Source organism: Panthera tigris, chromosome C2, assembly GCF_018350195.1.
Source record: "Panthera tigris isolate Pti1 chromosome C2, P.tigris_Pti1_mat1.1, whole genome shotgun sequence".
Classification (NCBI taxonomy): domain Eukaryota; kingdom Metazoa; phylum Chordata; class Mammalia; order Carnivora; family Felidae; genus Panthera; species Panthera tigris.
In genome coordinates this window covers 120,297,721-120,318,792 of record NC_056668.1, presented here as the reverse complement: position 1 = coordinate 120,318,792, position 21,072 = coordinate 120,297,721, and the positions used below count along the sequence as shown (strand labels likewise).

At 38.8% G+C, this 21,072-nt stretch overlaps 1 protein-coding gene across 4 annotated transcripts in view; it reads right to left on the bottom strand.

The window, feature by feature from the left end:
• GK5 (glycerol kinase 5) overlaps positions 1 to 21,072 on the bottom strand; it is a 76,695-nt gene that overhangs the window by 29,640 nt on the left and 25,983 nt on the right. For all 4 annotated transcript variants that reach the window (XM_042998616.1, XM_042998615.1, XM_042998613.1 and 1 more), the window contains exons 5-9: positions 16,978 to 17,109; positions 9,910 to 9,985; positions 8,738 to 8,799; positions 8,582 to 8,655; positions 8,333 to 8,393 (exon numbers count right to left, since the gene is read on the bottom strand). In XM_042998616.1, the coding sequence (XP_042854550.1) occupies positions 8,333 to 8,393; positions 8,582 to 8,655; positions 8,738 to 8,799; positions 9,910 to 9,985; positions 16,978 to 17,109 (405 nt within the window). The remainder of the gene's footprint in view (positions 1 to 8,332; positions 8,394 to 8,581; positions 8,656 to 8,737; positions 8,800 to 9,909; positions 9,986 to 16,977; positions 17,110 to 21,072) is intronic.

The window sequence follows — 21,072 nt, the reverse complement described above, 5'->3', positions numbered from 1 at the left end:
TTTATTTTGCTTAGCGTTAACACTCTCCACTTCTATCCACATTGTTGCAAATGGCAAGATCTCATTCTTTTTGATTGGTGAGTAATATTCCATTGTATATACATACCACATTGTTATTCATTCATCAGTCTATGGACATTTGGGCTCTTTCCATATTATGGCTATTGTTGATAGTGCTGCTATAAACATTGGGGTACATGTGCACCTTCAAATCAGCATTTTTTTTATCCTTTGGATAAATACCTAGAAGTACAATTGCTGGGTCATAGGGTAGTTCTATTTTTAATTTTTTGAGGAACGTCCATACTCCAGCGTGGCTGCACCTGTTTGCATTCCCACCAGCAGTGCAAAGGGGTTCCTCTCTCTCCACATCTCTCCAACATCTGTTGTTGCCTGAGCTATTAATGTTAGCCATTCTGACAAGTATGGTTTTGATTTGCAATTGCCTATGATGAGTAATGTTGAGCATCTTTTCATGTGTCTGTTAGCCACCTGGATGTCTTCTTTGGAAAAGTGCCTATTCATGTCTTCTGCCCATTTCTTCACTGGATTATTTGTTTTTTTGGGTATTGAGTTTGATAAATTCTTTATAGATTTTGGATACTAACCTTTATTTGATATGTCACTTGCAAATATATTCTCCCATTCCATCCAATGCCTTTAGTTTTGTTGACTGTTTCTTTTGCTGTGCAAAAGATTGTTTCCTTTGCTGTGCGGGGGATCTCATACCCCCCGCTGTTCAGGCAGCCCCCACAGAATAGTGAGGGCAGTCAGCTCACCCCACTCCAGCTCCACAACTCTCCTACATTTTTTCTTTGGCATGCAGCTGGGATTCGAAACCCTAAGTCTTAAAGGACCACGTGGATCCTTTCCCTTCCTCTGGAGTACAGCTAATGAAATTTTGGCTGGCACCTACAGGGTCTTTTGTCCTTGGGGAAGCAATAAACCCTCTTCCAAAAGCCTTCCAGGAAGGGAATGTTCTCTCCCAGTGAACCCTGGAGATCCCTATACCACCCTATGCACTCCATGGCCAGCTCCCTCCTCTCCAGAAGCATGAGCCACAGCTCTGGTCCAGAGAAAGTTGTACACTTCCAAAACCTCAGAATTTGAGCTCCAAACATTGTTTGCAAAACACATCTGGGACCCTTAGTATTTCTCACTCCCCAGTCCATGGTCCAGAGAGGTTTTCCCTCTTGTGTCAACTCTCAACCTCTCTCTCTTACCCTCCCTTGTCCCTCTCCACAGAAATGGTTCCCTCCCCTCAGCAACACCACCATTTTTCTCTCCCCAGTTCACTTCCATGTACCTCACACTTGCCAAGCTGTCTCCCTCTACCTGTAGGGATCCTTCTGTCACTCAGTGGATAGATTTCCTGGATGTTCCAAGTGATCAATACAGCTGTGTTTGAGGGACAAGGAAAATTCCAGTCCCCCGACTTCTCCACCATCTTCAGTGCCACAGCCTCTTAATGAATCTTTTCTTGCCCACTATTACACTGCATCTAATGATCATTTTGAAATGTAAATTCATTCATGCCCTCCCCCTCACACAGAGTCACTTAAGCCTCTAGTGGTTTACCAATCATTTAGAATAGCACTTCCAATGCTTACCAGAGAATAGAAAGTCCTGCATTATCCACTATGCTATGTATAGCTTTCTTTAATTTTATCTTCTAACACATTCCTCACGGTCATGAAACTCTGGGTGCTCTGACCCCAACCATCCCCTGATCTTTCTAAAACATTTACTCCCTCTTTGGCATCCACCATTCTCATTGCCTGGTACGCTCCTCCCATATGTATCTATGTGATTGCTCATCCTTCTTTTGGATCTCTGCTCAGAAGTCACTCAGAGAGGCCTTCCTTGATTCTCGTATTTGACAATGCTTCCCATGTCATTTAACATATCAAATAAACTTAAATAGTTTAGCAAATTCTTTGGAATGTTCCAGGCCAAAAAGACTTAAGCCAATCCAAAGTCCAAACAAACAGGGGCGCCTGGGTGGCTTAGTCAGTTAAGTAGCTGACTTTGGCTCAGGTCATGATCTCACGGTTTGTGGGCTCGAGCCCAGCATCAGGCTCTGTGCTGACAGCTTGGAGCCTGGAGCCTGCTTAGATTCTGTGTCTCCCTCTCCCTCTGCCCCTCTCCTGCTCATTCTCTGTCACTCAAAAATGAATAAATATTAAAAAAAATTTTTTTTTAAGTGCAAACTTTGTCTTTTTAAAACAGAAAACCAAACTCTAACTTTGTATCAGTTTAGTTTTGATATTAAAATCAATTCATTCCAGTCTGAGTCCTGACCACATATACAATTCCTTTCCAGAGATTCCTTTTTCACAAACTTTCTACAACTATTTTTTCCTAAAAAAAAAAATACATCTCAATTCCTTACACCTTTTTTTTTTTAATCAAAAACATATATTTTACTTCCCTTGCATATGGAGATGTTTCCCTTATTATTTCTAGTAGTGTTAAACAAATGGGAACTGTCTGTTATACCAGCATTCTTTAGATTGGCAAATTTATAAATGCATTTTATAATTTTTAGAAGCATATGCCTTTTAAATTTTCCAATGTAGCACTAATGATGTGGGGAACAAAGACAAAAGAAAAAAAAATAATTTCCTTACAACTTCGAGCCCATTGACAAGTCCTTGAGACAGGAAGTAACCTTCCCCTAGGTACTCAGCGGCCTCAATGATAACACTTTGCTAAGGGCAAAAGGCAATTTTAGCTTAACATTATCCTGACCTCCAGGATCCTGTAAGTCTCCTTTAACATATAAAAATTCTTTTAGAAACCTCCTTTATCTCTACGCCCCAGGATATAGGTTAGCAATCATCCTGCAAGCATATGGCTCACTGATACACATCTAAAGGGTCTCATGACTAAGGTTTTATTAGACAGTACTTTTAAATGACCTTTTCCTAACAACAGCTAGCCCTTAAAGGTCCTGGAAACCTTGTTTCCAAAGTTCCTTAGAGACTTATGCTATCCCTAAACCCCTCCCAAGAATGTATATAATCAGTCACCCGTCACTACACCAGTACAGCTCTTTCCTATAGGTCCTGTCCCCATGCTTTAATAAAACCACCTTTTTGCACTGAAGACGTCTCAAGAATTCTTTCTTGGGCTTGGCTTTGAACCCCAGCATTTCCACATCACTGAAACATCCAATTATATTTTAGTTTTTCTGTAATAAGAAGCCACAAGTAGATAAAACTATGTTCAATAATTAATGTTTTAGTATTTCATGTTATTTACAAATAATCTAGATATTTAATGAATTTAACTTAACTCATTACTTAACCTAACTCAGCAAAACCTTAAGATGTTGGGTTACCAAAAAGATTTAGGAAACTATTTAAAAGTTTACCTAAATTTTTGGGGCGCCTGGGTGGTTAAGTCGGTTGAGTGTCTGACTTCAGCTCAGGTCATGATCTCACAGTTTGTGAGTTTAAGCCCCACGTTGGGCTCTGTGCTGACAGCTCAGGGCCTGGAGCCGGCTTCGGAGTCAGTGTCTCCCTCTCTCTCTCCCCCTCCCCCACTTGCTCTCTCTCTCTCTCTCTCAAAAATAAAAATAAAACATTTTTTAAAATTGGGGCAATTTTGGGACTGGTGAAGAAATAGGTAAACTTTGGATTGCCTCTAGAGCTACATTTTTAGTTTTGTAAAGATTGTAAGATAAGGACAGTTGCTTTCAATTCCTCTAAAAATTGGGTTGTAACTTAAATGACATAGGTTGATCCACCTATCCAACTATATTATTCTCGGTTTGCTTCATTTTCTTCTAGGGACATACTTTGAATTTTCAACATTTCTGGTGGTATTGAATAAACCCCCATGGGTGTAAAAAGGGTCCCCAAAGAGGTGCAAAGGATACTACCTTCCCTAGATCTAAAGTCACTCTCAATGACAGTCAAAATAAAGAACACTGCTGACAGTGTAGAACCTGCTTGGGACTCTCCCTCCCTCTCTCTCTGCCCCTCCCCATGTGCTACGCTCACGCTTGTACATTCTCTCTCACAAAATAAATAAATACACTTTAAAAAAGAACTTTCATAGGGGTGCCTGGGTGGCTCAGCTGGTTAAGTGTCAGACTTCAGCTCAGGTCATGATCTCGCAGTCTATGAGTTTGAGCCCCTTGTTGGGCTCTGTGCGGCGGGCTGAGAGCCTGGAGCCTGCTTTGGATTCTGTGTCTCCCTCTCTCTCTGCCCCTCCCCTGCTCATGCTCTGTCTCTCTCTGTCTCAAAAATAAATAAAAACATTTAAAAAAAATTAAAAATGAACTTTCACCCTTTGCTGGCTCCTGCTAGTTTTTCTAGGAACACCCTTTGCTGGCTCCTGCTAGTTTTTCTAGGAACTAGGGGCTAGAAAGCCCCTAGTTTTGCAGGCTCTGATATCTACCAGAGTTTCCTCTTGACTGTTTCATGGAGTAATGTAGCAGTGTTATCAGAAAATCCCTCAGTTTCAACAACTCTAAGAGAGGCCTATTTGGGTGTCCTCCTTTGAAGGTAAATACAGGGGTGTGTATAAGGCCATTAATGTGGTAGAGTTTTGTTTATCATTGTGCAGTCTTTTCAGAGTGGAAAAACAATTCAGACTGAGGATGAGTGGAATGAATATTCCAAGGAGGAAAGAGCGGAGCAGTAGGAGTTACATCAGTCTTTTGTTTGGGGTACTTCTTCTATCTTTAATTTTTCATTAGCCTTTTGCAATGAATCTTTTAATGAAACAACTTGGGAATTTTGAAACCTTTTGGAGGCTTCTGCTTGCCAATTAAAACAGGTATCTCATTCTGTTTAATTTGGGAATCCTTGCTTCCAAGTGCATTTCTTTTTTTTTTTTTTTCTTTCACTGTTTATTTGTTTTTGAGAAAGAGAGAGAGAGAGAGAGGGAGGGAGAGAGAGAGCATGAGTAGGGGAGGGGCAGAGAGAGAGGGAGACACAGAATTCGAAGTAGGCTCCAGGCTCTGAGCTATCAGCACAGAGCCCGAAGCAGGGCTTGAATTCAGGGACTGTGAGATCATGACCTGAGCTGAAGCTGGACACTTAATTGACTGAGCCACCCAGGAGCACGCCAAGTGCATTTCTTAAATGATATTATCTAATTGGAATGTTCCCATAACAGCAATTGTATTTCTAGGTTGTAATTCCCTCGAAGGCTGACAGCAGTTTGGTAGGATTCTAGGTGCAAATGAAGTTAACCCATATTTCTGTCCAGCCATATGTAGCTGCAAATGGGGTGTAACTCATATTTCCGTCTGGCCTTATTTTGGAACCCCAACCTGATGGTTACCCAGCCAAGTTCTTCAGGACACAAAACAAGCTTAGGAAGATTGTGCCATTGTTGCAAGACACCTGCAACTGCCAGGACTATAGTTCTTAGACATAAAGTAAGCCAGGTGTGCCAGAAGGTGGCATGCTTGACTATTTAGAATTTAAAGATCCCATTAGCAAGCCTTTGGGTTTCCGGAGCTGAACTAATCCTTAAAAGGGACTTCAGGTTGGGGCTGTTGGGTTGGGGATCATGCATATTTTACAGTTCTATACAGTACCTTACTGTATAGAAGTTTTCTTGAGGTTGATGGGTGAACTTGTGTCAATCTAACCTACTCTGTGATCAACTTCTTCTATTTTCTTGAGGTGGTGAGCACTCTAACACCCTTTAAATGCTCAACCTGCACCGACCAGTTTTTGCAGTTTTTTGGCATCTTGAGATCTCTGACAGCAATAGCTTTTATCTACACAAAACAAGACAAACATGTGCACCTTACTGTAATCAGCAACAACCAAGAGATGTTACTGTGTCCTGGCCAAAAGAAGGCCCTGTGCTCACCACCACCAATTCTTGCTGGGTGGGAACCTTGCTGGGGTTTTCCAGCAATTCCAAGGAAATTGTGGTCTGAAAGGCTAGGGATTTGGCTCTGGGCAGACCCTTTTGTCAGCTCAGTTGGGCTCCAGGCAAAACTGCCAGCCCTGGGCATAACCTTCTGGCAGCTCAAGCTAACCCACCCTGTAAAGGAAAGCCAATTAGACTGAGGGAGCTTGAATGCACAAAGAGCAGAGCTCAGAACCAAGAGGGAACTTACCCACAGCCCTCAGAAATAGCGAGAAAGACAGTGAATTCAAAGGGTGTGCGGGATACCATGCCTGCTTCTCTTTGTCCCTGAATGCTGCTGGAAATTCACTTTGGATCTTGTTGCTGCCTGCCACCCAATCTGTTTAATAACAAAAACTTTAACCGAGTAAATTTTAAGTTCTAATTGGCTTTATTAGTCAATTCATGAATCAGGCAGCATCCCATCTAGCAAGCAGGGGGTGGGGTGGGGGTGGGGGGTGGGCTCCAAAAAGCTACAGCAAAAGAAAGATTTTTTTTTTTTTAGTGTTTATTTACTTTTGAGAAAGAGAGAGACAGAACGTGAGCAGGGGAGGGGTAGAGAAAGATGGAGACAGAATCTGAAGCAGGTTCCAGGCTCCAAGCTGTCAGCACAGAGCCCAACGCGGGGCTCAAACTAAAAAAACCACGAGATCATGACCTGAGCTATAGTTGGACACTTAGCCAACTGAGCCACCCAGGTGCCCCAGAAAAAGAAAGATTTTTAAAGGTAGAGAGGGAGTGTAAAAAAGGAAATTATTAGCAAAAAAAAAAATTAAAAAAAAATCCATTGTTTTAGGCAAAATTGCCATACTATGGGAAATTTGCCTATCAGTAAATTTCCTAGTGCTGATGGAAAATTCCCATGTTGACTGGCTAAGGGTTACATTTCTGGGGTTTGAAACTATTAGGCCATGTATTATTAAGTCTTGGTTTACTAATTGGGCCACCATTTGGAGCCTTTGGTTTTCTTTCCTTTCTTTCTTTTTTTCTTTCTTTCTTTTTTTAATTTTATTTATTTTTAAGGCAGAGAGAGACAGAGCATGAGTGGGGATGGGGCAGAGAGAGAGAGGGAGACACAGAATTGGAAGCAGTTTCCAGGCTCTGAGCTGTGAGCACAGAGCCTGACACGGGGCTTGAACTCACAAACTGTGAGATCATGACCTGAGCCGAAGTCGGACGCTTAACCAACTGAGTCACCCAGGCGCCCCATCTTTCTTTTTTTTTTTTTTTTTTTTTAAAGATTTTACTTTAATTTTATTTATTTATTTATTTATTTATTTACTTACTTACTTACTTACTTACTTACTTAAGAGAGAGAGAGAGTGTCAGGGAGGGAGAGAGAGAATTTAAAGCAGGATATAGGCCCAGGCAGAGCCTGATGTGGGGCTTTATCTCAGGACCAGGAGATCATGACCCTCAGGTCATGATCAGTTGGCTTAACCAACTGAGCCACTTAGGTGCCCTAAGATTTTATTTTTAAGGAATCTCTACACCCAATGTGGGGCTCAAACTTCCAGCCCAGAGATCCAGAATCTCATGCTCCACTCACTAAGCCAGTCAGGCACCCATCTTTTTAACAACATACAGCAATATTATAAGGACCAAAATTCCATCTGAAGAATACTTTGTCACTAACCTTCAATTCTTCCAGCCATACCTTAATCTGAACCTGTGTCTACCATTAGGTTGAATAAGTCTAATCCTCTCTAAGTGACCAGGAATTTGTAACTTAGGAATTAAATTCCCCTTCCCTTACCCGATTCCTCCATCTACTATAGCAACCATACATCTAGGGAAAGATGGTCTGTACTTCCTACTTAAGCTATTATAGGAAATCAAAGTCAAGGTCAGAGTTTCAACACCCCCCCCCCCAACCAGCTGGTAAATCCTTGAGATTCTCTAAGTTCTAGCTCTCTCATCCAGACAGAAAGAGTACAATCAAGAAAATCCTCAAAAACCTGAAACAGCTAATTTTTCTCTCTCCCACAGTTTCTTTACTGGTACATGCTGGTTAAGGGTTTCATACAACCTAAATACAACATTCTTCTTTAAACTGTCTTGTCACTGTTTGGTTACACTGTATCAAATACAACTAAGCATTGGCCCTATCCCTGTTTTTTGTCTCAGAGTATCCAATATAAACCACACGTTACTCAGAATACAACATTTAAAAAAAAATTAACAGCTTTATAAAAAGCAATACATATACTTCTATATACATATAGAAGTAAGGAAAGATTATAAAGTGCTTTCATATAAGGCCCAGTGATCCCCTTTCCAGAATACAAAAAATTACTTCTGATTATATCCAGGGCACTTTAACTTAAAAAGAAAAAAAAAACACTTTAATTTTATTCTGCAAGGACCTTCTATGTCTCTTAAATCTAATCCCAACTATTCATATATATTAGTTTATACTCTACATGGAGAAACCCCCAAGTTTTCTACTTACCAAGGCCACTACTGGTATAGGCACACCAAATATCTCTTCATCCACTGATCCGAAATGGTGGCTTCAAATAAAATTAATTAAAAAGTCAGTTATAGCTCTAAAAATATTAATTCTAAAATTTGGCAAATTGATTTTCACATAGGCCAAAAAATTATATAATGGACACACAAGCATCTCAAACAAATAATAAAATGCTTTCCCTACTAAAGCAAAATTTTGCTGGTTTCTGTATCCGATGTCCATTAATACCTCGTATCCCTCACAGGAGGCAGGAGAGACAGTGGTATTGAAAGCAGGGAGGTCAGGAGCCCACTCCAACACATCTGAGTATAAAAACATATCATCAGAATCCAAGCTAAATGATACAACAATTAGTGATTGAAAAGGAAGGGAAAAAACCCTTACCTTAAAAGGGTCAAATAGCCCAGTTGCACTGGCATTTGAAAAATCCGTGGCAAATTCAGAACCTAAATTTACATTGAAATAATATATTATCTGATGGTGTCAGTCAACAACTATCCCTAGTTTATAAATTAGACCTTTGGCCTCAAAATCATTCCAAAATGTCTATTTCCAGGACAAGGTCTCCAAAGGAATTTCCCACTTAATCTTTTTGAACTTTTAGAGTTTACAAAAGTACTTTCAAATACACTGTTACATCATGATTCCCAGCTTCAGGATGAGGAAAGGGGTTCAAAGATGCAACGTGATTGCCTAGAGTGACCCAGCTGCAAAGTGGCACATCTGGTATTGAACTCATGTTACCACTTTTGAAATTAAGACTGTTCCTCCTCCTTCTATTTGAGGGTTCATCACAATTTAAATATCACCCTCTTTGGGGTGCCCGGGTGGCTCACTCATTTGAGCGTCCGACTTTGGCTCAGGTCATGATCTCGTGGTTTATGAGTTTGAGCCCCACATCAGGCTGGCTGCTGTCAGCACGGAAACTGCTTCTGATCCTCTGTCCCCCTCTCTCTCTGCATCTCCCCTGCTTGTGCTCTCTCTCTCTCTCTCAAAAATAAATAAAACATTAAAAAAATAAAAAATAAAAACCATCCTCTTACAAATTCAAAATTAAGGTAACTTTACTACTGCATGGAGTTACTGGGGTACCAAAAAGCAATGTATTTGGGATACAGGAAGGAACAAAAGGAACCTCTATTTTTTTTAGGTGAATCATTTCTGTCATTTCTAGCAGTCAAATTTCAGTTACTTGTTGTGGAGGAGGGGTGGAATCCTTGGGTGGCTCAGTTGGTAAAGCATCTGACTCTTGATTTCAGCTCAGGTCACGATCTCATGGTTTCTGAGTTTGAGCCTCACATCAGGCTCTGCATTGACAGTTCGGAGCTTGCTTGGGATTCTCTCTCTCCTTCTCTCTCTCTGCCCCTCCCCGGCTTGCTCACCCACAATAAACAAACATTAAAAAAATTTCAAATCATGGGAATCTACTCTCGAAGCCAAAACTACAGTGTATACACTGTATGTTAGCTAACTTGCCAATAAATTATTAAAAAAAAAGTAAATAAGTAAAAAAAAAATTTCAGTCACTGGAGACAGATCTATCAGATCATCTTTACCTTTTGTGAGCTTGTGTAACAACCAGGTATCAATAGTCCCAAAGCAGCAATTATCTTCTTCAACTGCCTTTTGCACCTTGAAAACACAATGGCACAAAACTGACTCAAAACGGTTAAATTATTGGGGCGCCTGGGTGGCTCGGTCAGTTAAGCGTCCAACTTCGGCTCAGGTCATGATCTCGCTGTCCGTGAGTTCGAGCCCCACGACGGGCTCTGTGCTGACAGCTCAGAGCCTGAAGCCTGTTTCAGATTCTGTGTCTCCCTCTCTCTCTGCCCCTCCCCCGCTCATGCTCTGTCTCTCTCTCTCTGCCAAAAATAAACATTAAAAAAAAAATTAAAAAAAAAGGTTACATTATTAAGTACACAATTAAAGGCCAAAGAATAAATACAATATAATTCCTTTTTTTTAAATAAGAATGAATATATACAGGGGTGCCTGGGTGGCTCAGTCAGTTGAGCATGTGACTCTTGGTTTCAGCTCAGATCCTGATCTCATGGTTTGTGAGATCAAGCCCTGCACTGGGATTCTCTCTCTCTCTCCCTCTGCCCCTCTCCCCTGCTCATGCTCTCTCTATAAAAAAAAAAAAAAGAAAAGAAAAAAAAAAAGAAAATTTTTTAAAAAAAGGAATGAATATATACATAAAGAAACTATTTTTTAAAATATACACCAAACAGTTCTAAGCAATTACTATAAGGTATAAAAGGCTTTAATTTCACATGAAGCATGTATTTTTGTGAAGAATAAACAAATAAACTTTGTTCATCACAGAAGTGTGTATATATATATATATATATATATATATATATATATATATATATATATACATTTTTTTAAACATAAGAATAGGTTTAACTATAAGAGGTCTAAAACAGGGGATGGTACACTATGACCACAGTTCAAATCCAACCCATTGCCTAACTCTGTACAGCAAGTTAAGAATGGTTTTTAAATATTATAATTGTTTTTTTTAAAGAATACTTTGTGACATATGGAAAGTACATGACATTCAAATTTCAGTGTCCACAGATAAAATTTTACTGGAACACAGCCATGCTCACCTGTTTATGTATCATCTATGGCTGTTTTCATACTACAATAGCAGAGTAGTTATGACAGAAACCTCATGGCCTTCAAAGTTTAAATTATCACTAACTGGCATGTTACAGAAAAAATCTGCTAACCCTTAGTGTAAAGCATGCCACAGAAAACAAAAGTATCAAAAGCTCTTTAAAATACCTAATAGAGAAAATGAAATGCTTATTGAAATATCATTATTACTATTTTTTAAAGAGGCTCTATGCCCAACATGGGGCTCGAATTCACGACCCTGAGATCAAGCATCTCATGCTCTTCCAAATGAGCCAGCCAGGTGCCCCCAATATATTATTTCTTTTCAAGATATTATTAACATAGTAGAAACAGTGCCCTGCATCACACTTTACCACCTCTCTCTTATTTGTCCATCAAGACTAGCATTTCCTGGCTTTGCCAAACTTGTCATCCAATGGCTATATTCCGTGTGGCCATTATCTCACAACATCATTACCTCCCTACTAGAGCCTAAGCTACTTAAGAGCAGGAACTAAATTGCATTCATATTTATAAGCGCAACACCTAGGAGGGTTCCTGGCATATAACAGATGTTTAAAAAATGCTTCCTAAATAAATGAGATAAAAAGAATGACAAATGAATACACTTACGGATGGATTATATGTTAAGAGTAGAAAGGATCAATAAAATGAAAATGACATAAATTCCAAAAAAAGAAGTCACTTGTAGATTGTTTGTAACAAGTATTTTGAAGATTCAAGTTTTGTAAAACTTAAGTATGGAGTGCTTAAAGTAATATTACTTTATTTCAAACTCTCTTTAAATTTAGAAATTGTGATTCTAAAATTTGTTCCAGATTAGACAAAGGTTAATCTGTATTTCAGTGAGTAGCAACAATGCCTGGCAAGTAGTAAATTCATCTGTTCATTCAAAAAATGTTTGAGAGCCCAGTCCTCTGATAGGTAGTAGGTCGATATGAGGCTATGAAGACAGAGTTGATATTAGGGCTTCCCAAGGTAGGAGGATCAAGGTCAACTCTCCATGCTTTGGGAGAAGACTCCAAATGCCTCTACTCTATGAATAAGAGTAAACCAGAAAGACAGGTTCTCACAGGAACTGAAACTCAGTTTTAAATCATCTCAGTCACTAAACTGGATTGAGGTAATCCTGGTGTCTAGAAAAATGGAAGAAACATAAATCTTATCCAGAGCAAGAAAATGCTATGTTAAGGCTCTCATAATTTCTACACACAATTTTCCAAATACTATGTCTAGCTGATATACATACACATGCATACAAATAAGTAACTAGGCTCACCGAACTCATCAAGTTGTATATATTAAATATGTTCAGCTTTTTGTATGTTAATCATACATCCATAAAGTATTTTAAATTTAAAAGAAATGAAATAATCAGGCCTCTGAGGAAACAAGAGAACATGAAAATAAAAGAGAGAGAAAGACAGAGTCCATGGGGCTACACATACTAGAATAGTCATGGACTTTAAAATACCATGCTAATTATGTAAAGAAAAAAGTTCTAGAACTAAAAAAATTAAGAACTTCATGGATGGGTTTTAACAGCACATTAGAAGCAACGTAAGAGAGAATAGATATGAGAGAGAGGTTAGAAGAAAATATCCAGAATGAAGTACAAAGAGACAAAAGAATGGAAAATATGAAAGAGTGAGAGACAAAGGGTATTTAATGAGAAGGTCCAACATGCATATAATCAAATTTTCTAGAAGGAAAGGAGATAAAGAGAATGGACTAGAAATGCCTTTTGAAAATAATGGCTGTAAAATTTTAAAAGCAACAGAAGATACCAAGGAATAAACTCAAGACACCCTACAAACCTCAAGTAGGTTGCCACTCTTAGACAATAGGTGCAGAAAATGTATTTAATAAATTTAACATCCACTAATAATAAAGAGTCTTAGAAGGGGGGCCTGGGTGGCTCAGTCGGTTAAGCATCTCACTTCAGCTTAGATCATGATCTCACAGCTCACAAGTTAGAGCCCTGCATCAAGCTGTGTGCTGACAGCTCGGAGCCTGGAGCCTACTTCGGATTCTGTGTCTCCCTCTCTCTCTGCCCCTTCCCTGCTTGTGCTCTGTCTCTGTCTCCCTCAAAAATAAATAAACATTAAAAAAATTTTTTTAAAAGAGTCTTAGCAAACTAGGAATAAGAGAGAATTTCCTTAATTTGAGAAAGGTTATCTTTTTTTTTTTTTATGTTTATTTTTTGAGAGAGAGAGAATGCACGAGAATGGAAGAGGGACAGAGAAGGGGACAGGGGATCTGAAGCAGGCTCTGCACCAACTGCAGCAAGCCTGATGTGGGGCCTGAACTCATGAACTGTGAGATCATGACCTGAGCTGAAGTCAGACACTCAACCGACTGAGCTATCCAGGCATGAGAAAACCTAGTACATGGGCACCTAGGTGGCTTGGTTGGCTAAGCATCTGACTCTTGATTTCAGCTCAGGTCATGATCTCACAGTTCGTGGGCTTGAGCAGTGTGTTGGGCTCTGCACGGACAGCACAGAGCCTGCTTAGGATTCTCTTTTCTTCTCTCCTTGCCCCTCCTGCGTGCACACTTTCTCTCCCCAAATAAGTAAGTATTTAAAAAGAATAAAAGAAAAAAAGACTTACTACAAATTCTTACTAAATGGTGAAATGTTTAAAGCTTTTGTTCCAAGATCAGGAATGAATGAAAAAAGAATGTATGTGACCATCCCTTCTAGTCAATATATCCTAGAAGTCCTTGTCAATGTTTAAAAGGAAAAGGCATATTTCTATAACATCTTGTTGCGTTAAAGAACTGCAAATTAAACCAGTGAGACACTACTTCACACCTATTAGAATGGCTAAAATCCAAAACTGGTATCAAATGTCAGCAAGGATGTGGCCCTCTCTTTCACTGTTGGTAGGGGTGTAAAAAGTACAGTCACTTTGGAACACAGATTGGCATTTTCTTACAAAGCTAAACATAGTCTTAACATTGGATCCAGCAATTGCACACCTAGGTATTTACCCAAATAGGTTGAAATTTATGTTCATATAAAACCTGCACAAAAATGTTTATAGCAACTTTATTCACAAGTGCCAAAAATTAGAACCAGAAGTGTCCTTCAACAAGTGAATGGATAAACAAATTGTAACAATCTAGGCCATGAAACACTAATCAGTGACAAAAAGAAATGCACTACCAAGCCACAAAAAGACATGGAAAAACCACTGTCTTTATATTTCTTCCCGTCTGCTCCTGTGGGTTCAGTTTGCCATCTTTTGCCAGTGTCTTAAGGTACAATGTTAGATGCTTTGTTAATATAGTCTCTATACATGGGGAACCTGGGTGGCTCAGTCTGCTGAGTGTCCAACTTTTGATTTCAGCTTAGGTCATGATCTCACAGTTTCTGAGATTGAGCCCTGCATCAGGCTCTGTGCTGAAAGTGTGGAGCCTGCTTGAGATTCTCTCTCTCTCCCTCCCCCCGTCACTCTCAAAATAAATTTAAAACTTTAAAAATTAAAAAAATAAAAAATATATATAGTCTCTATACATAATAGTCTTGCTATTAATTTCTATTTAAACACTGATCTTGGTGCAACACATAATTTGGTATGTTTTCATTTTCATTCATCTCAAAGTATTTTCTAATTTCTCTTAGGATTTCTTCTTTTACCTACTGGTTATTTAAAAGTACATTGTTTGGGGGCACCTGGGTGGCTCAGTCAGTTGAGCGTCTGACTTTGGCTCAGGTCATGATCATGCGTTCATGGTTTCGAGACCTGTATTGGACTCTGGACTGACAGCTCAGAGCCTGGAGCCTGCTTTGGATTCTGCATCTCCCTCTCTCTCTGCCCCTCCCCTGCCCACACTCTCTATCTCTCAAAAAATTAAAAAAAAAAAAAAAAAGTTAAAATTTTTGTAAAATACACTGTTTGATTTCCATATATTTTTGAACTCTCCACATTTTTCTGCTAATTATGTTTAATTATGTTTTTAAGGATTTTATTTTATTTTAGCGTTTATTTATTTATTTTGAGAAAGAGAGAAAGAGAGCAAGCACGAGCAGGGGAGGGGCAGAGATTCCCAAGCAGGCTTCACGCTGACAGAGGACAGCCCAATGTGGGGCTTGAACTCACCAACTGTGAGATCAAGCCCTGAGCCAAAACCAAGAGTCAGACACTTAACCAACAGAGCCACCCAGGCGCCCCATAAGGATTTTATTTTTAAGTAACCTACACCCAACGTGGGGCTTTAACGCACAACCCTGAGATCAAGAGTCACATGCTCTACCTACTAGGCCAGCCAGGAGCCCCATATCTGTTATGTTTAATTTCATTCATTATCAGAAAAATATTTTGTATAATTTCAGTCCTTTTAAATTTATTAAGGCTTGTATTATGGTGTAGCATGTGATCTATCCTGGAGAACATTCCATGTACACTTAAGAATGTATATTCTGTTGTTACTGGAGATCTCTATAAAAGGTCTAGTTAGCTTATACTGTTGTCCAAGTTTTCTATTTCTTTGTTGAGCTTCTGTCTAGTTGTTTTATCCATTATTAAAAGTGGAGTGTTGAAGTCTCCAACTATTACTGTTGAATTGTCTATTTTCCTCTTCAATTCTGTCAATTTTTGCTTCATTTGTTTGAGGCACTGTTACTACATACATATATGTTTATAATTGTTATATATTTCTGATGGATTGACTTATCATTACAAAATGTCCTTCTTTATCTCTAATAACATTTTTTGTTTTAAAGTCTATTTTGGGGTGCCTGGGTGGCTCAGTTGGTTGAGCATCCGACTTCGGCTCAGGTCATGATCTCCTGGTTTGTGAGTTTGAGCCCCACGTCAGGTTCTCTGCTGACAGCTCAGAGACTGGAGCCTGCTTTGGATTCTGTGTCCCCCTCTCTCTCTGCCCTTCCCCTGCTCACACTCTGTCTCTCTCTGCCTCTCAAAAATAAAGAAACATAATAAAAAAAATTTTTTTTTAAAAGTCTATTTTGCTGGATATTAGCATAGCCACTTAGTTTATGGATGCTGTTTGCATGAGAGATCTTCTCCATCCTTTTACTTTTTAATGATTTGTATTTTTGAATCTAAAGTGTTTCTCCTATAGACAGCATGCAGTTGGATCTTCTTTTTTATCAGTCTAAAATCACAATGAGAAAGCACTATTTAAGTACCAGAATGGCTAAAATAATAAAAAAAACCTGATAGTATCAATTATGATGGTAAATGAAATAAGAAGTCCTCTCATTGACTGATAGTGGGTATGTGAATTGTCATAAACTGTGGGAAACTTTTTAACACTATCCACTAAAGGTGAAGATACACATATCCATTCATGCCCTAAAAATTTCATTCCCATGTATAGATGTAACAGAAATGCATTTATATGTACTTCAAAGACAGTATTAGTCATAATTGCCCCAAACTAGAAATAACTCAAAAGGACATGAACAGAAGGGATAAACAGATAGAGATATAATCATATATTGAACACCAAATAGCAATGAAAATGTAAAAAATTAATTTACACCCAATATGGGTATATTTCATAAATATAATATTAAACAAAAGGAGTCAGACACAAAAAAATAAACACGGATTCCATTTATACAAAATTCAAAAAAAATTCAGGTAAAACAAAAAGATAGTGTTAAGAAAGAAACATATAAGTAAAAAAGTAAAAGTGGAAAGAAAATCTGATACACAGTTTCATAATGTTCTGTTTCTTGATTTAAATAGTGCTACACAGGTGTTTGCTTCACAGTGTATCACTGGGTGGTATAGTTTTGTTTTGTTCCGTTTTCTATTATGTGTTATGACTCACAATAAAAAGGTTTAAAAAAAAACCGAGTAAAGATTCCTTGTATTCTATCCCAATATGTAGTGGACACCTAATTTTCCCTGAAATAATCAAATTATTATCTTTATTCCTTTAATTTTGTCTTTCCTGTAGTCCATACACACACACAAACACAGGCACACACAATCTTTCCTTACCTCAACCAGGTTCTGTAAAATCCAGGCCAATCTCAAAGAAACATGCTGGTTTGTGAAACTGAACATACTGACTGCAAAAAATCGTTTACTTCTAGTGAAAAAGTGTAGCACTCGGCAGGAGCTCTGTATTAGCTGTTAAAAAAAAAAGATATTTTAGGAAAATGCACTTAATGGTGTTTGATATTTCTATATTAATTCTACACATATGAAAACAAACCCAATAACAAATCATTCAACTACGTCTAGTGTTCTCAGCACCTAAGAACATGAAGTAAAGCAATGTTACCCCAAGTGGACATTTGTATCCTAACATACGAGATATAACACATCTACTATGTCCTTCTTTAATAAACACAAAAAGCTCAAGTCTTTTATTTTATTATTATTATTATTTTTAATGTTTATTTATTCTTGAGACAGAGACAGAGCGTGAACAGGGAGGGGCAAAGAAAGAGGGAGTCACAGAATCTGAAACAGGCTCCGAGCTGTCAGCACAGAGCTGGACGCAGGGCTTGAATCCACGAACTGTGAGATCATGACCTGAGCCTAAGTTGGACGCTTAACCGACTGAGCCACCCAGGCACCCCTCAAGATAAAGTCTTAAAAAAAAAAAAAAAAAAGGGAAAGGGATGCCTGGCTGGCTCAGTGAGCAAAGCATGCGATTCTTGATCTCGGGTCATGGCTTTGAGCACCACACTGGGTACAAAGATTACAAAAAAACAAAAAAAAACAAAAAAAAACAAAAACTTAAAAAATATAAAAGAAAAAGAAAAGAAAAGGGGAAGAGTCAAGGGATAGGCTATAATCCTATATGAAATATATTTTGAATGAGGTTACTATTAACCCATAAGAGAAATTTCCCTACACACTAAGTACCTAAAATTGGGATATATGATTTCACTGAACACTACCTATACTTAACAAAATCAAAGATGAAATATATATAGTTTTAAATTTGCTTCTTAGTAAGCAAAATCTTTAGTTAAAAAGAAAAAGCCTCTCACAGAAAACTTGCTTTGAGTTTTAAGGTTTGTAAGACATAGTAAAAAAAAAAATCAAAAACAAAAACTCTATCCTGCCACCTACTACAAGAATGCCGATGGACAATTCAACTTCTGAAACTGATGTTTTAAAGAATATTCACTTATAGAGAATTTACTGCCTTCTTGCATTTTTCCCTCTGTTATTACTCACCCCTCCCCTAAAAAATAAATATAAAGGTTTGGGTTTATTTAATAAATAATAAGTGTAACAATCAAGAAAATGTATAGACTCAATTCTCTCTACATTTTAGTTTTGTCCTTTGTTTCTTAAGTTTATTTATTTTGAAAGAGAAGGAAAGAGAGAGCGGGGGAGGGGCAGAGAGAGAGAGGGAGGGAGAGAGAGAGAATCCCAAGCAGGCTCCTCACTGTCAGCACAGAGCCTGATGTGGAGCTCAAACTCATGAACCCATGAGATCATGACTTGAGCCAAAATCAAAAGTCAGGCGGCATTCAACCTACTGACCCATCCAGGCATCCCTTGTCCTTTTTTTTTCCTTTTCGTTTTGCTGAAAAGTTCTACTCTTAGCAAATTTTAATTATATAATACAGTGTTATTAATTATAGTCATGTAATACATTAGATTCTCAGACCTTATTCATCTTATAACTGAAAGTTATAGCCCTTTTAACTTCCTTTTCATCTCATTCAGTGCTCAAACTTCCTGTGTTTCTACATATTTTGTAGACCATCTTATTGATGGTTAAGAATACATCCTGCTTGGGGCGCCTGGCTGGCTCAATTGGTGGAATGTGTGACTCCTGGCCTAGGGGTTGTGAGTTCAAGCCCCATGTTGGGTGTGGAGATTAATTAAAAATAAAATCTTACAAAAATATATCCTGCTTAAAATCACCCCTTTTAAATTAGAAAAAAAAAGTATGTCTTATAATTCACACATTGCTGGGGGGAAGGTAAATGATGCAGCTATCCTGGAAAAAGTTTTCTGACAGTTTCATATAAAACAAAACATGCAATTACCATTTGACCTAGCAATTAATTGTACCTTTGGGGTATTATCCTAGAGAAATGAACACTTACGTTCACATAAATGTCTGTACACAAATGTTCAAAACAGGGGTGCCTGGCTGGCTCAGTCAGTTAAGCGTCCGACTTCGGCTCAGGTCATGATCTCACGATTTGTGGGTTCGAGCCCCGTGTCGGGCTCTGTGCTGACAGCTCAGAGCCTGGAGCCTGCTTCAGATTCTGGATCTCCCTCTCTCTCTGACTCTCCCCCATTCATGCTCTGTCTCTCTCTGTCTCAAAAAATAAATAAACATTTAAAAAAATAAAAAAATAAATAAAATTTAAAAAACCACAAATGTTCAAAACAGCCCTATTTGTAATAGCCAAAAACTGGGATTTCACAGATGTCCTTAAAAAACAGGTAGTGCATCTGTACCCCTGAATACATCACAGCAATAAAAAGAAACAATCTACTGATTCAGGTACAACTTGGATTCTCCAGGGAATTACACTAAGTGAAAAAAGCAAATCCCAAAGGTTTTATACTGCATCATTCTAGGTATATAATATTTTTGAAGTCAGAAAATATTTTTAATGGAGGACAGATTACTGGTTGCGAGGAGTGATGGATGGGAAGAGGCTGGAGAGGTGCACAGGACAGAGATGGCTGTGGTTATAAAAGGGCAACATAAGGGGCCCCTGGGTGGCTCAGTCGGTTAAGCGTCCGACTTCACCTCAGGTCATGATCTCACGGTCTGTGAGTTCAAGCCCCATGTCTGGCTCTGTGCTGACAGCTCAGAGCCTGGTGCCTGCTTCAGATTCTGTGACTCCCTCTCTCTCTGCCCCTCCCCTGCTCATGCTCATGCTCTGTCTCTCAAAAAATAAACATTAAAAAATTTTTTTAAATAAAAAATTTTTTAAAAATAATAAAAGAGCAACATGAGGGACCTTTGTAATGATGGTACAGTTCAGCGTCCCGACTGTGGTGGTGGTCATACGAACATATAAAAGAACTGTACAGAAGTCAGAACACGCCCACATACAAACAGAAAAGAGTACAAGTAAAATAGGGAAATCTGAATATGATCTACAGATTGTATCAATGTCAGTATCCTGGTTGTGATGCTATACTCCAGTTTTGTAAACTGTTACCATTGAGAGAACCTGCAAAGCCTATAAGGGATCCCTGTATTATTTTTTACAACTGCATGTGAATCTATAATTATCTCAATTAAAATTTCAGTTGAAAAAATTATACGTCTCAAAATCTGTGAAATATGATAAGTGCTGTGAAAGAAAGAAAGGGTGGTTTGAAGCAGACTGGAGTCGGGGAAGGGGGTCATGCTACTCTATATAAATAAGATGGCAGGAAAGGCCTCACACAGAGGAGGTGGCAGGTGAGCTGGGCCCAGAAGGATGAGAAGAATCCAGTCATGATGGCAGGAGAGCCCCTTGCAGGTCTGAAGGTCTTAAGGTGAGAGGCTGCTTGGGTGCTACAAGAACAAAAGCAGGCTGGCAAAGCTGGAGCCAGATCCTTAGCAGCTTCAGGGAGGAAGGGGTCTGGGAAATGGTCAGAGTTGTAGACAGAGCTGATCCATGGTAGGGAGTTAAGATTTAGTGCTAAAAGCAAAGAGAAGCCTTAGCAATCATTAAGCAAGAATCAGAACAACAGTGAGAGGAAGCATGGCTGCTGGAAAGACTGGAGGAAAACAATGGTGCCAGGAGATTGCCAACACACTTTAATTACTTCATCAAGTTGCTTGGAGCTAGCCTTGGCTAAACTGACAACTTTGGTGCCATTTCTGGCACATACACCCTAAACATTTCCAGGAGCCTCAATCAATAAACCATAAGGATCTGGGATAGGATGGGTGCAGGGTGGGGTTCCTCCACTGGCAGGACAGGCCCTGGAATCATGTGTGCTAAACTGTAAGAATCCATGCACATTTTTTCCTAAGAGAAACCAAGCATCATGTGCATGTTCAATATCAAGTAGATGAAGTGCTTTAAATGCAGAGTTTTGTGTATGAAGTCAGTTTTGTTTTTATTATTATTTTTTAATGTTTGTTTATTTTTGAGAGAGACAGAGAGT